The sequence below is a fragment of the Gastrolobium bilobum genome, unplaced genomic scaffold (assembly GCF_033153095.1).
Source record: "Gastrolobium bilobum isolate Gb01-03AN ecotype WA unplaced genomic scaffold, APGP_CSIRO_Gbil_v1 utg119935, whole genome shotgun sequence".
Taxonomy (NCBI): Eukaryota; Viridiplantae; Streptophyta; class Magnoliopsida; order Fabales; family Fabaceae; genus Gastrolobium; species Gastrolobium bilobum.
Window position 1 is genome coordinate 1,014 of NW_026895441.1, and position 15,015 is coordinate 16,028.

The 15,015-nt window shown below is 29.8% G+C and overlaps 2 protein-coding genes across 2 annotated transcripts; both read right to left on the minus strand.

Annotated features, from left to right (window-relative positions):
* Positions 1-220: 220 nt before the first annotated feature.
* On the minus strand, positions 221-1,942 carry LOC133311549 (galactinol synthase 2-like; the record flags this gene model as incomplete). Its single annotated transcript, XM_061512602.1, has 4 exons — positions 1,619-1,942; positions 1,433-1,567; positions 1,198-1,302; positions 221-349 (listed from the first exon to the last, which is right to left on the minus strand). Coding segments are annotated over exons 1-4 (672 nt in total), but the record flags the coding sequence as incomplete, so codon positions are not given.
* A 6,487-nt stretch (positions 1,943-8,429) lies between these two features.
* On the minus strand, positions 8,430-10,235 carry LOC133311540 (galactinol synthase 2-like). Its single transcript, XM_061512592.1, has 4 exons — positions 9,915-10,235; positions 9,676-9,810; positions 9,443-9,547; positions 8,430-8,594 (listed from the first exon to the last, which is right to left on the minus strand). The coding sequence occupies exons 1-4, from the start codon at positions 10,215-10,217 to the stop codon at positions 8,430-8,432; spliced, it is 708 nt and encodes a 235-aa protein (XP_061368576.1). The 5' UTR covers positions 10,218-10,235.
* Positions 10,236-15,015: the final 4,780 nt, after the last annotated feature.

Genomic DNA, 15,015 nt, shown 5'->3' on the forward strand with positions numbered 1-15,015 from the left:
ATGCTTTTTTGTGTTTTTTGTTCCTTTATATTTATAATTTTATGTTTATATCTCTAGCACATTAAAATTCAAAGTTTCACACTACGATGAAGGTGTTGATTTACCCGAAGCGATGATTAACTAACGACGGCCGACAATAATTTCGTTCTTTTTCCCCCGAGCATCGCACTGGTAATTCACTAGTTTATTTAGAAGACCCAAAAACGAAAATGCAAATAACGTCTATCTTAATTGCTGTATAAATATAAGCAAGCATATAGGCAGGAGTTGGCACAAACTTAACGTCACCAGCTTCCAAAAGCGCCCCGGTGAAACTTTCCATATTGACAGGGATATTATAGTCCAACGACTAGGGGTGTAAATGGGTTGGGCTGGGCTGGGCTTTGGCCATTCTGGCCCAAGCCTACGTCAAAAAAAAGTCAGCCTATCTGGCATATTGGCCTATTAAAGGCTTTATGTGTAGGCCAAGCCCGGCCCATTTTCAAAAATAAGAAAGCCTGACATGGCCTACAGGCCTTGTAGGCCTCCCACTATATATACTAAACAAAAAAAATAAATGTATAGAGCAAAGAAAGTTCCATTCATGCATACACTAGTACTTCTCATAAGAAAAAAATGACAAACAAGAAAGAGTCAACATAATACCTCAGCTCTAGAATGTATATCATAGAGGAATAGAGTCGAAGAAATGGGAAAAATAAGAAAAATACAATTACTGGATGCTGAAATAAAGTCTACAAGAGAATGTCATTCATCTAAAAATCTTTAAACCACCATCAAGACAAGGGAAAGAAGATTATTATTGAAAGATCTTCATCAGTAACATCATAATACACCAAGGTACCCATTGTTCCATGGTATTAAGCTGCAACAACATGTAAAATTTGGAGACATTATACAAGTTTTTCTTTCACAAAATAAAATAGCACAAAAAGTAAGAGATTTTGGTATTTGGTACTTTGTGTCTTTGCCACATAAAATAATAAAAATATATATTTTATTTTAATAAATTAAATAGGCCAGCCTACAAGGCTGTAGGCCGGGCTTGACAAAATTGGCTTATGGCCTATTTATTAAAAAAGCTTTTTTATAAGCCTAAGCCTACTCTACTTTCCTGAAAGGCTAGGCCTGAGCTGGGCTCAATGTAGGCCGAGCCGTAGGCTGGGCTGGGCCAGCCTGGCCCATTTACACCCCTACCAACGACTGATCTTCATAAACTTCCCACCACATGTCTACCAATTTCTTGATGTCTTGTCTGTCCATGTTCTCCTCCTTCCCAGTGAACCTCCACGGCTTAGACTCCTAAATGAAACAATAACCATATATATATATATATATTATTTATCAACAATTCATCAAATCTCAAAATGAAACAAAAATTAAATTCATAAATTTATAGAGAAGCATAGTTAGAAATATATAGCACACTCACATTAATACAGTAGTGAACCACTTGAATTTTTTCAAATTCAACATTCTCAGGGTGACGCAACAACATGGCCAGCATAAGGTTGTACACATTAGGTATGGGCTTGTATTTGGCCCTGAAGTACATATTCAGAAAGTCCTACAACACATGAAAACAAATTTACTATTACCCTCAATTAATTGAGTTAACCTGCTCAGCAAAGGAAGTAGGCTCTGTGACTTGAAGTGTTTTCAGGAGATCATTGTATGTGTCAAGATTAGGCTCATAAACAAACATACCAGCGTTGAAATATAGAGAAGGCTTGGCACCAAATTCAGAGGGCCATTGAACCTTATCGGGGCACTGTTGGCAGTACCCAATCTTATACTGCGGGGTGCTACTCCAAGACTTATCACAAAAACAATCCAACACCGCATAAAAATAATTATCAGGCAGATCGAATAGGTGATCAATATTTCTAAAAACCTGAATGTCAGCGTCTAGATATATCATCTTGCTGTACTCCACGAACTGCAACAATGATTAAATTAATCACAGTAAAGAAACACATATCAGAATCTGCCACCATAATTAAAACAGAACAATACTCGTTTACAATTGCTAAAGTGCAAAAAAAAAAGAAATTATGTTAAAGTAAAAGACACCAATATTACAACGTATAACACATCGTTTGATTTTGAAGACGTGGAACATTGAACCGAATAGTGTAAGCAACTAAATACCAATTAAGGAACGATGTTAGAAATACCAATTAAGCAATTATAAGTTTTTATTTATTTATTTTTATATCAAAGCGAGAACAGAAACAGGAGAAAAATTAATTACCGCAAAAATAAAAACATTCATTTAATTAAATCAAGGGCATCCACAGACCATGATGGCTTATAATGGAAAACAAAGTAAACAAACAACCTATATGATATGTGACTCCCCTAAAAATACGGGTAGCACATCCCAATTAAAGCCACACTCGTCATTATATATACTAAGGGAATAAACATCATTGGAAAGTTTGATGATATGTCATTCCCTCCTTCAATTCACCAATATGTTCACACTTGAGAAAGTTTAAAAAGTTTCTTCTTTTGGAATTTTTTTTTAATCAAAAATTAATTTAAAATCCAAAATTAATATTAATTAGTGGAAAAAAAGGGAATCGTTATCTTTGTGGGGTTAGGCTGAATTAAAGTTCCACTATTTTAATGGGTAATTGTTAGGTGCATTTAATATTAAATTTGAAATGTAAATGATGATGCACTGCACACAATAAAAGAAGTTTAGAGACTTTTCAAGTCCATTTTGGAAGTTGTGTATATATATCATATGTTTTGCTTGGTTCTTCCCTTTTGTCATAGCCTTTTGTGATTCTTCCCCTCCTCATCCTTTGGTCAATGACTCTCTCTGTTCTTTATCTATCGCTCTGCAACAATTGGCGACAACACTAACACTGTTTCATCCATCATCGACCAATCATTTCATTTTCCCTGCATAATCTATCAAACTCAACACTGATTCTCCTTAACTTTCTCGAAACAACATAATTTTTTATCCAAAAAAAAAAAAGCACACGAGATGGCTAGATGCTTCAGCTTCACTGCTTCGCGTGACAGGTGCTTCCGCTACTCCTTCTCGGACGCGGGTCTCAAATCCACCACCACAGATCTCGGCGATGGCACCATTATGCATTGTGGGGTCCCCAAGACCCACAACGATTCCAAGTCTTCCCTCTTTCTCATCCACGGTTTCGGAGCCAATTAAATGTGGCAGTGGAGCGAGTTCATTTCCTCACTCCATTTTGGAAGGTGTGTATATATATCATATGTGCTGCTTGGTTCTTTCCTTTGGTCATCGCCTTTTGCGATTTTCCCCTCCTCATCCTGTTCTTACGTGTTATTTGTTGCATCTTCATCTTCTCAACCTTTTTTGGTGTCAAATATGTACTCCATGTATGATTTCATTAAGGATCTTAATCCGTCGAAGGAGGAGTGGAGGATTAAGGTGAGAGTGGTTAGGACTTGGAAGGTTCCTAATTTTCGGCATAAATATTTTGACGACAATCTGGACATGGTTCTATTAGATGAGAAGGTAATACTTTGCGTTCTGTTAGTTTCTTTTTACTTCTTTTTCCATTTCGTTCTTTGTGGGAGCAACATGTGGGTAAAGTGCAGTCCTTCTTAGCAAAGAACGAGTCTCCTCAAAACGTTGTAATCGTCCAGCTTGCAAGGATTAAGGGTTTTAGGGGTCACAAGCTTGAGTCACTTTATGCGAACAGTATGTGGATGAAGTGCGAACGTTTTTGGAAAACAATCAGTCTTCTCAGAACATCATAATACTCCAGTTTGCGAGGATAAAGGGTTTATTTTTTTTTTTTAATATTTGTTAATTATTTTTAACTCTTTTATACTCTAATTGTCTCTCTATATATGATAAGGATTATCTTGGATTCAAATGTACCAGAGGTTGTAGTCTTCAAAAAACGGTATCAAGCGAGATCAAAATCGAACTTGATATTTTGTTGTTTAGTATCACTTATATTCAAGATTTTTTCTTCTCAATTTTCTTATGTATCCTACACTATAATCCCTACTTCCAAGAATAAGACAATCTTATTTTAAATAATTTGACTCTTTGGCAAGAACATCTCTTTTTTGTTATTTTATTCCCTATCAATGTCTATTGGACTTAATTTTAAGAAACATAAATAATTTAGATTGTTGTAAAAGCCACAAATCTTAATAATTATTTATTATTATTAATAACTCAACTAAAATGAATGACCATCCAACTTCTGCATCGTAAAAGGATGTTTGCCATTAAGTATTTTATAGACTTTTACTTGGAGAATGTGCGCAACATTCTATGCATGTTTTCAACTACATTATGTATGGAAAATTGTTAAGCCTATTAATAACATTTTTTTTTTGGTATCCTAGCCTATTAATAACATTTATTATTATGTCTATTTGGTGAAAAAAATATTTTATATTTAAAATTTAAACTTTTTAAATTTGAATTTTTAACTTTATAGGTGGGAAAAGAGTAGTTAAACATTTAATGTTTTCCACTACTTTCTGCATGGAAAACGTTAAGCATATTAATAATCTTTAATTTTATGTCTATTGGTCTTAATTATTATACCTATTAGGATTAATTATAAAGCTAGAAAAAAGATATATAAAATAAATTTAAATTTAAATTTAATATAAATTTATATATTAAACGAAAAAATAATTAAAATTGTAAAAATATATGTATAGTTCTATCAAAAAACATAATTTTTATGATATGCTTAACGTTTTTCCTTGCAGAAAGTAGTGGAAAACATTAAATGTTTAACTCTTTAAATTTAAATTTAAAACTTTTTAAATTTGAATTTTTAACTTTATAGGTGGGAAAAGAGTTAAACATTTATAGTTGATAAAAATAATTTAAATTTAAAATTTAACTGAAAAAATAAGAAATGACATATTTATAATTTAAATAAATTAAATTAAAACATTAACTTAAAATAATGATTCAAAAAGAGAAAAAAATTTGTACAAGAAATCAAAAGTAAAATTATTTAACATAAATATTTTAGATTTATGTGAATAACCAATTTAAAATTTAATATAAAAAATTACAAATTACAAATATCATTATGTAAAAAAAATAGGAAAAAATAATCACTATAAAATGTAAATTTTAATTTAATATATTAGAAAGAGATTAAACTTTCATTTTTTGATGTAAGAGTGTAATTAACACAATTTTCTATGTTGTGAATGGATAACTAGAAGTTATTATTTGAAGAATGTGCACATACTTCTATGCATGTTTCCCACTACTTTGTGCATAGAAAATTATTAAGCCTATTAATGATGTTTATTATTTTATCTATTGGGTGGAAAATATTTAAAATTTAAAATTTACACTTTTCAAATTTGAATTTTGAACTTGACAGGTGGGAAAGATTCAGCATTTAATATTTTTCACTACTTTCTGCATGAAAAATTGTTAAGTATATTAATAATATTTATTATTATGTCTATTGGGCTTAATTATTATTCATATTGGAATTAACTATAAAACTTGAGAAAAGATATATATAATAAATTTAAATTTAACATAAAATTACTGATTAAACAAAAAAAATATTTAAAATTATAAAAATAAATATATAGTTGATAAAAAATAATTTAGAAATGAAATTTAAATGAAAAAAAAAATAAGAAATGACATATTTATACGAAAATAAATTAAAAGCTTAACTTAAAAAGATTACAAAAGATAAAAAAATTCCGTACAAGTAATTTTAAGAAAATATTTAATATCAAAGTTTTAAATATATATATGTATAACCAATTTAAAAATTATATATAGAAACTATTAATAAAAAGAGATAAAACTTATTTTTTAAAAAATATATATAAATAATACAAAAGAATTTAATTTTTTTAAATTTAAATAAAAAATTAATAATGATATCTATCATTCTGTAAATAATAAATTATAAAAATTTGACCACTATACAAATGTAAATTTTAATGTAATAAATAAGAAATAAATTCAATTTTCATTCATTTTATGTAAGAGTGTAATTAACACAATTTCATATGTCGTAAGTGAATAGTAGAAGTTTTTTTTATGAAGAGTAAATATTAGAAGTTATTACTTGGAGAATGTGCACGGACTTTTATGCATGTTTCCTATTATTTTTTACATAAAAAATTGTTAAGCCTATTAATAATATTTATTATTATGTCGATTGGGAGGGAAAGTATTTAGTATTGAAAATTTAAACTTTTTAAATTTGAATTTTGAACTTTCTAGGTGGGAAAAGATTCATCATTTAATATCGTTCACTACTTTCTTCATGAAATTTTTTTAAGCATATATTAATAAGAATTATTATTATGTCTATTGGGCTTAATTATTATACTTATTAGAATTAACTATAAAACTAGAAAAAGATATATATAATAAATATAATTTTAATATAAAACGAAAAAAATATTTAAAATTATGAAATTATATGTATAGATGATAAAAAATAATTTAAATTTGAAATTTAATTGAAAAAATAAGAAATGACATGTTTATATTTTAAAATAAAATAAATTAAAAACTTAAAATAATAGATTATTCCGAGGGCCGACCTAGCCTGCTTGCCAAATATGCAGGTTAGCATGCCAACATGTTTTTTTTTCGTTATGTTTACTGTCTAACTATAGAAAACATATATAGATAGTAATCTAGACGCAACTATAAGAATATTTTGTATTATTTAAAATGCTAACAGTTAGAGGTAGCAAAATGGGTTTGGCCCGGAGGGCCGGCCCAACCTGCTGGTAACACATTTTTTTTCTTATGTTTACTGTCTAAATATAGAAAACGTGGATAGATAGTAATCTAGACGCAACTAAAAGAACTTTTTTTGTGTAGATAGATATAAAATCTATTACATGCTTATATAAAATGCTGACAGTTAGAGGTAGCAAAATAGGCTCGGCCCGGAGGACCGACCCACCCATGCTCGCCAGTAGTTTTTTACATCTATTATTATGTTTATTGTCAAACTATATAAAACATAGATAGATAGTAATCTAGACGCAACTATAAGAATCTTTTTTGTGTATAGATATAAAAACCTATTACATGCTTATATAAAATGCTGACAGTTAGAGGTGACAAAATAGGTTCGGCCCGGAGGGCCGACCCACCTCTCCCGCCAACACATTTTTTTCCTTATGTTTACTGTCTAAATATAGAAAACGTAGATAGATAGTAATCTAAACGCAACTATAAGAACTTTTGTGTGGATAGATATAAAAACCTATTACATGCTTATATAAAATGCTGACAGTTAGAGGTGACAAAATAGGCTCGGCCTGGAGGGCCAACCCACCCATGCTCGCCAGCAGTTTTTTATATCTATTATTATGTTTATTGTCAAACTATAGAAAACATAGATAGATAGATAGTAATCTAGACGCAATTATAAGAATCTTTTTTGTGGATAGATATAAAAACCTATTACATGCTTATATAAAATGCTGACAGTTAGAGGTGACAAAATAGGCTCGGCCCGGAGGGCCGGCCCACCCCGCCCTCCTACACTTTTTTCCCCTTATGTTTACTGTCTAAATATAAAAGACTTAGATAGATAGTAATCTAGACGCAACGACGGCGACAACAATTTCATTCTTTTTCCTTCGGGCATCTCACAGGTAATTCACTAGGTCTGTCTTCACTCATGGGCAATTAAATGTGGCACTATCGAGAGTAAAGGGCAAACATAGATTGAAGATAATGGTTGTATTACAGACAACACCTTTAACATCGTCTACAAGGAACTATTTCAGAGATTAGTGTAGTTCTTTGTGTCCACTGTAAGACAAGATTTATTTTATTCTATTTCTTCTGCATCTTAAAATATAAGTGTTTTATATTTAATGACCAATATATAAATAATCCCAAATGTTTGACCAGTTTGTTTAATGCGACCTGTAATTTTATATTCATTTAAAATTTCTATTCTCAGATAGTGTTCATCCCAAATAATTTCTGGTTGTTTTTTTTTTTCTTTTTGTCTTTGTAGGGTGTTGGACGTGTCCTCTTTGCCCAAGGAAAGCAAGATAGAAAAAAAAAAAAATACAGCCGGAATTTTTTGGCTGCATTGATTGTTGTGCATTGTCCTGGACTCTGTCGCTTTTTTGCTTCATTCAAGAATTTGGCAAGTTGTTATTTTCAAAGTTCTGCGTGAATGCGGTAGTTTTTTCAAGTTCAAAAGTATCTCAATATAGCACGATAATTCATTTCCATTTCAAAACAGATATGCTTTTTTGTGTTTTTTGTTCCTTTATATTTATAATTTTATGTTTATATCTCTAGCACATTAAAATTCAAAGTTTCACACTACGATGAAGGTGTTGATTTACCCGAAGCGATGATTAACTAACGACGGCCGACAATAATTTCGTTCTTTTTCCCCCGAGCATCGCACTGGTAATTCACTAGTTTATTTAGAAGACCCAAAAACGAAAATGCAAATAACGTCTATCTTAATTGCTGTATAAATATAAGCAAGCATATAGGCAGGAGTTGGCACAAACTTAACGTCACCAGCTTCCAAAAGCGCCCCGGTGAAACTTTCCATATTGACAGGGATATTATAGTCCAACGACTAGGGGTGTAAATGGGTTGGGCTGGGCTGGGCTTTGGCCATTCTGGCCCAAGCCTACGTCAAAAAAAAGTCAGCCTATCTGGCATATTGGCCTATTAAAGGCTTTATGTGTAGGCCAAGCCCGGCCCATTTTCAAAAATAAGAAAGCCTGACATGGCCTACAGGCCTTGTAGGCCTCCCACTATATATACTAAACAAAAAAAATAAATGTATAGAGCAAAGAAAGTTCCATTCATGCATACACTAGTACTTCTCATAAGAAAAAAATGACAAACAAGAAAGAGTCAACATAATACCTCAGCTCTAGAATGTATATCATAGAGGAATAGAGTCGAAGAAATGGGAAAAATAAGAAAAATACAATTACTGGATGCTGAAATAAAGTCTACAAGAGAATGTCATTCATCTAAAAATCTTTAAACCACCATCAAGACAAGGGAAAGAAGATTATTATTGAAAGATCTTCATCAGTAACATCATAATACACCAAGGTACCCATTGTTCCATGGTATTAAGCTGCAACAACATGTAAAATTTGGAGACATTATACAAGTTTTTCTTTCACAAAATAAAATAGCACAAAAAGTAAGAGATTTTGGTATTTGGTACTTTGTGTCTTTGCCACATAAAATAATAAAAATATATATTTTATTTTAATAAATTAAATAGGCCAGCCTACAAGGCTGTAGGCCGGGCTTGACAAAATTGGCTTATGGCCTATTTATTAAAAAAGCTTTTTTATAAGCCTAAGCCTACTCTACTTTCCTGAAAGGCTAGGCCTGAGCTGGGCTCAATGTAGGCCGAGCCGTAGGCTGGGCTGGGCCAGCCTGGCCCATTTACACCCCTACCAACGACTGATCTTCATAAACTTCCCACCACATGTCTACCAATTTCTTGATGTCTTGTCTGTCCATGTTCTCCTCCTTCCCAGTGAACCTCCACGGCTTAGACTCCTAAATGAAACAATAACCATATATATATATATATTATTTATCAACAATTCATCAAATCTCAAAATGAAACAAAAATTAAATTCATAAATTTATAGAGAAGCATAGTTAGAAATATATAGCACACTCACATTAATACAGTAGTGAACCACTTGAATTTTTTCAAATTCAACATTCTCAGGGTGACGCAACAACATGGCCAGCATAAGGTTGTACACATTAGGTATGGGCTTGTATTTGGCCCTGAAGTACATATTCAGAAAGTCCTACAACACATGAAAACAAATTTACTATTACCCTCTGCGGTTGAATAATTCGATTTATTTATTTCATAAATAACATGTATGTGCTTTCAATTAATTGAGTTAACCTGCTCAGCAAAGGAAGTAGGCTCTGTGACTTGAAGTGTTTTCAGGAGATCATTGTATGTGTCAAGATTAGGCTCATAAACAAACATACCAGCGTTGAAATATAGAGAAGGCTTGGCACCAAATTCAGAGGGCCATTGAACCTTATCGGGGCACTGTTGGCAGTACCCAATCTTATACTGCGGGGTGCTACTCCAAGACTTATCACAAAAACAATCCAACACCGCATAAAAATAATTATCAGGCAGATCGAATAGGTGATCAATATTTCTAAAAACCTGAATGTCAGCGTCTAGATATATCATCTTGCTGTACTCCACGAACTGCAACAATGATTAAATTAATCACAGTAAAGAAACACATATCAGAATCTGCCACCATAATTAAAACAGAACAATACTCGTTTACAATTGCTAAAGTGCAAAAAAAAAGAAATTATGTTAAAGTAAAAGACACCAATATTACAACGTATAACACATCGTTTGATTTTGAAGACGTGGAACATTGAACCGAATAGTGTAAGCAACTAAATACCAATTAAGGAACGATGTTAGAAATACCAATTAAGCAATTATAAGTTTTTATTTATTTATTTTTATATCAAAGCGAGAACAGAAACAGGAGAAAAATTAATTACCGCAAAAATAAAAACATTCATTTAATTAAATCAAGGGCATCCACAGACCATGATGACTTATAATGGAAAACAAAGTAAACAAACAACCTATATGATATGTGACTCCCCTAAAAATACGGGTAGCACATCCCAATTAAAGCCACACTCGTCATTATATATACTAAGGGAATAAACATCATTGGAAAGTTTGATGATATGTCATTCCCTCCTTCAATTTCACCAATATGTTCACACTTGAGAAAGTTTAAAAAGTTTCTTCTTTTGGAATTTTTTTTTTAATCAAAAATTAATTTAAAATCCAAAATTAATATTAATTAGTGGAAAAAAAGGGAATCGTTATCTTTGTGGGGTTAGGCTGAATTAAAGTTCCACTATTTTATGCATGGGTAATTGTTAGGTGCATTTAATATTAAATTTGAAATGTAAATGATGATGCACTGCACACAATAAAAGAAGTTTAGAGACTTTTCAAGTCCATTTTGGAAGTTGTGTATATATATCATATGTTTTGCTTGGTTCTTCCCTTTTGTCATAGCCTTTTGTGATTCTTCCCCTCCTCATCCTTTGGTCAATGACTCTCTCTGTTCTCTATCTATCGCTCTGCAACAATTGGCGACAACACTAACACTGTTTCATCCATCATCGACCAATCATTTCATTTTCCCTGCATAATCTATCAAACTCAACACTGATTCTCCTTAACTTTCTCGAAACAACATAATTTTTTATCCAAAAAAAAAAAGCACACGAGATGGCTAGATGCTTCAGCTTCACTGCTTCGCGTGACAGGTGCTTCCGCTACTCCTTCTCGGACGCGGGTCTCAAATCCACCACCACAGATCTCGGCGATGGCACCATTATGCATTGTGGGGTCCCCAAGACCCACAACGATTCCAAGTCTTCCCTCTTTCTCATCCACGGTTTCGGAGCCAATTAAATGTGGCAGTGGAGCGAGTTCATTTCCTCACTCCATTTTGGAAGGTGTGTATATATATCATATGTGCTGCTTGGTTCTTTCCTTTGGTCATCGCCTTTTGCGATTTTCCCCTCCTCATCCTGTTCTTACGTGTTATTTGTTGCATCTTCATCTTCTCAACCTTTTTTGGTGTCAAATATGTACTCCATGTATGATTTCATTAAGGATCTTAATCCGTCGAAGGAGGAGTGGAGGATTAAGGTGAGAGTGGTTAGGACTTGGAAGGTTCCTAATTTTCGGCATAAATATTTTGACGACAATCTGGACATGGTTCTATTAGATGAGAAGGTAATACTTTGCGTTCTGTTAGTTTCTTTTTACTTCTTTTTTTCCATTTCGTTCTTTGTGGGAGCAACATGTGGGTAAAGTGCAGTCCTTCTTAGCAAAGAACGAGTCTCCTCAAAACGTTGTAATCGTCCAGCTTGCAAGGATTAAGGGTTTTAGGGGTCACAAGCTTGAGTCACTTTATGCGAACAGTATGTGGATGAAGTGCGAACGTTTTTGGAAAACAATCAGTCTTCTCAGAACATCATAATACTCCAGTTTGCGAGGATAAAGGGTTTAATTTTTTTTTTTTAATATTTGTTAATTATTTTTAACTCTTTTATACTCTAATTGTCTCTCTATATATGATAAGGATTATCTTGGATTCAAATGTACCAGAGGTTGTAGTCTTCAAAAAACGGTATCAAGCGAGATCAAAATCGAACTTGATATTTTGTTGTTTAGTATCACTTATATTCAAGATTTTTTCTTCTCAATTTTCTTATGTATCCTACACTATAATCCCTACTTCCAAGAATAAGACAATCTTATTTTAAATAATTTGACTCTTTGGCAAGAACATCTCTTTTTTGTTATTTTATTCCCTATCAATGTCTATTGGACTTAATTTTAAGAAACATAAATAATTTAGATTGTTGTAAAAGCCACAAATCTTAATAATTATTTATTATTATTAATAACTCAACTAAAATGAATGACCATCCAACTTCTGCATCGTAAAAGGATGTTTGCCATTAAGTATTTTAGACTTTTACTTGGAGAATGTGCGCAACATTCTATGCATGTTTTCAACTACATTATGTATGGAAAATTGTTAAGCCTATTAATAACATTTTTTTTTTGGTATCCTAGCCTATTAATAACATTTATTATTATGTCTATTTGGTGAAAAAAATATTTTATATTTAAAATTTAAACTTTTTAAATTTGAATTTTTAACTTTATAGGTGGGAAAAGAGTAGTTAAACATTTAATGTTTTCCACTACTTTCTGCATGGAAAACGTTAAGCATATTAATAATCTTTAATTTTATGTCTATTGGTCTTAATTATTATACCTATTAGGATTAATTATAAAGCTAGAAAAAAGATATATAAAATAAATTTAAATTTAAATTTAATATAAATTTATATATTAAACGAAAAAATAATTAAAATTGTAAAAATATATGTATAGTTCTATCAAAAAACATAATTTTTATGATATGCTTAACGTTTTTCCTTGCAGAAAGTAGTGGAAAACATTAAATGTTTAACTCTTTAAATTTAAATTTAAAACTTTTTAAATTTGAATTTTTAACTTTATAGGTGGGAAAAGAGTTAAACATTTATAGTTGATAAAAATAATTTAAATTTAAAATTTAACTGAAAAAATAAGAAATGACATATTTATAATTTAAATAAATTAAATTAAAACATTAACTTAAAATAATGATTCAAAAAGAGAAAAAAATTTGTACAAGAAATCAAAAGTAAAATTATTTAACATAAATATTTTAGATTTATGTGAATAACCAATTTAAAATTTAATATAAAAAATTACAAATTACAAATATCATTATGTAAAAAAATAGGAAAAAATAATCACTATAAAAATGTAAATTTTAATTTAATATATTAGAAAGAGATTAAACTTTCATTTTTTGATGTAAGAGTGTAATTAACACAATTTTCTATGTTGTGAATGGATAACTAGAAGTTATTATTTGAAGAATGTGCACATACTTCTATGCATGTTTCCCACTACTTTGTGCATAGAAAATTATTAAGCCTATTAATGATGTTTATTATTTTATCTATTGGGTGGAAAATATTTAAAATTTAAAATTTACACTTTTCAAATTTGAATTTTGAACTTGACAGGTGGGAAAGATTCAGCATTTAATATTTTTCACTACTTTCTGCATGAAAAATTGTTAAGTATATTAATAATATTTATTATTATGTCTATTGGGCTTAATTATTATTCATATTGGAATTAACTATAAAACTTGAGAAAAGATATATATAATAAATTTAAATTTAACATAAAATTACTGATTAAACAAAAAAAATATTTAAAATTATAAAAATAAATATATAGTTGATAAAAAATAATTTAGAAATGAAATTTAAATGAAAAAAAAATAAGAAATGACATATTTATACGAAAATAAATTAAAAGCTTAACTTAAAAATATTACAAAAGATAAAAAAATTCCGTACAAGTAATTTTAAGAAAATATTTAATATCAAAGTTTTAAATATATATGTATATCCAATTTAAAAATTATATATAGAAACTATTAATAAAAAGAGATAAAACTTATTTTCTTAAAAATATATATAAATAATACAAAAGAATTTAATTTTTTTAAATTTAAATAAAAAATTAATAATGATATCTATCATTCTGTAAATAATAAATTATAAAAATTTGACCACTATACAAATGTAAATTTTAATGTAATAAATAAGAAATAAATTCAATTTTCATTCATTTTATGTAAGAGTGTAATTAACACAATTTCATATGTCGTAAGTGAATAGTAGAAGTTTTTTTTTTATGAAGAGTAAATATTAGAAGTTATTACTTGGAGAATGTGCACGGACTTTTATGCATGTTTCCTATTATTTTTTACATAAAAAATTGTTAAGCCTATTAATAATATTTATTATTATGTCGATTGGGAGGGAAAGTATTTAGTATTGAAAATTTAAACTTTTTAAATTTGAATTTTGAACTTTCTAGGTGGGAAAAGATTCATCATTTAATATCGTTCACTACTTTCTTCATGAAATTTTTTTAAGCATATATTAATAAGAATTATTATTATGTCTATTGGGCTTAATTATTATACTTATTAGAATTAACTATAAAACTAGAAAAAGATATATATAATAAATATAATTTTAATATAAAACGAAAAAAATATTTAAAATTATGAAATTATATGTATAGATGATAAAAAATAATTTAAATTTGAAATTTAATTGAAAAAATAAGAAATGACATGTTTATATTTTAAAATAAAATAAATTAAAAACTTAAAATAATAGATTATTCCGAGGGCCGACCTAGCCTGCTTGCCAAATATGCAGGCCCAACCTGCTGGTAACACATTTTTTTTCTTATGTTTACTGTCTAAATATAGAAAACGTGGATAGATAGTAATCTAGACGCAACTAAAAGAACTTTTTTTGTGTAGATAGATATAAAATCTATT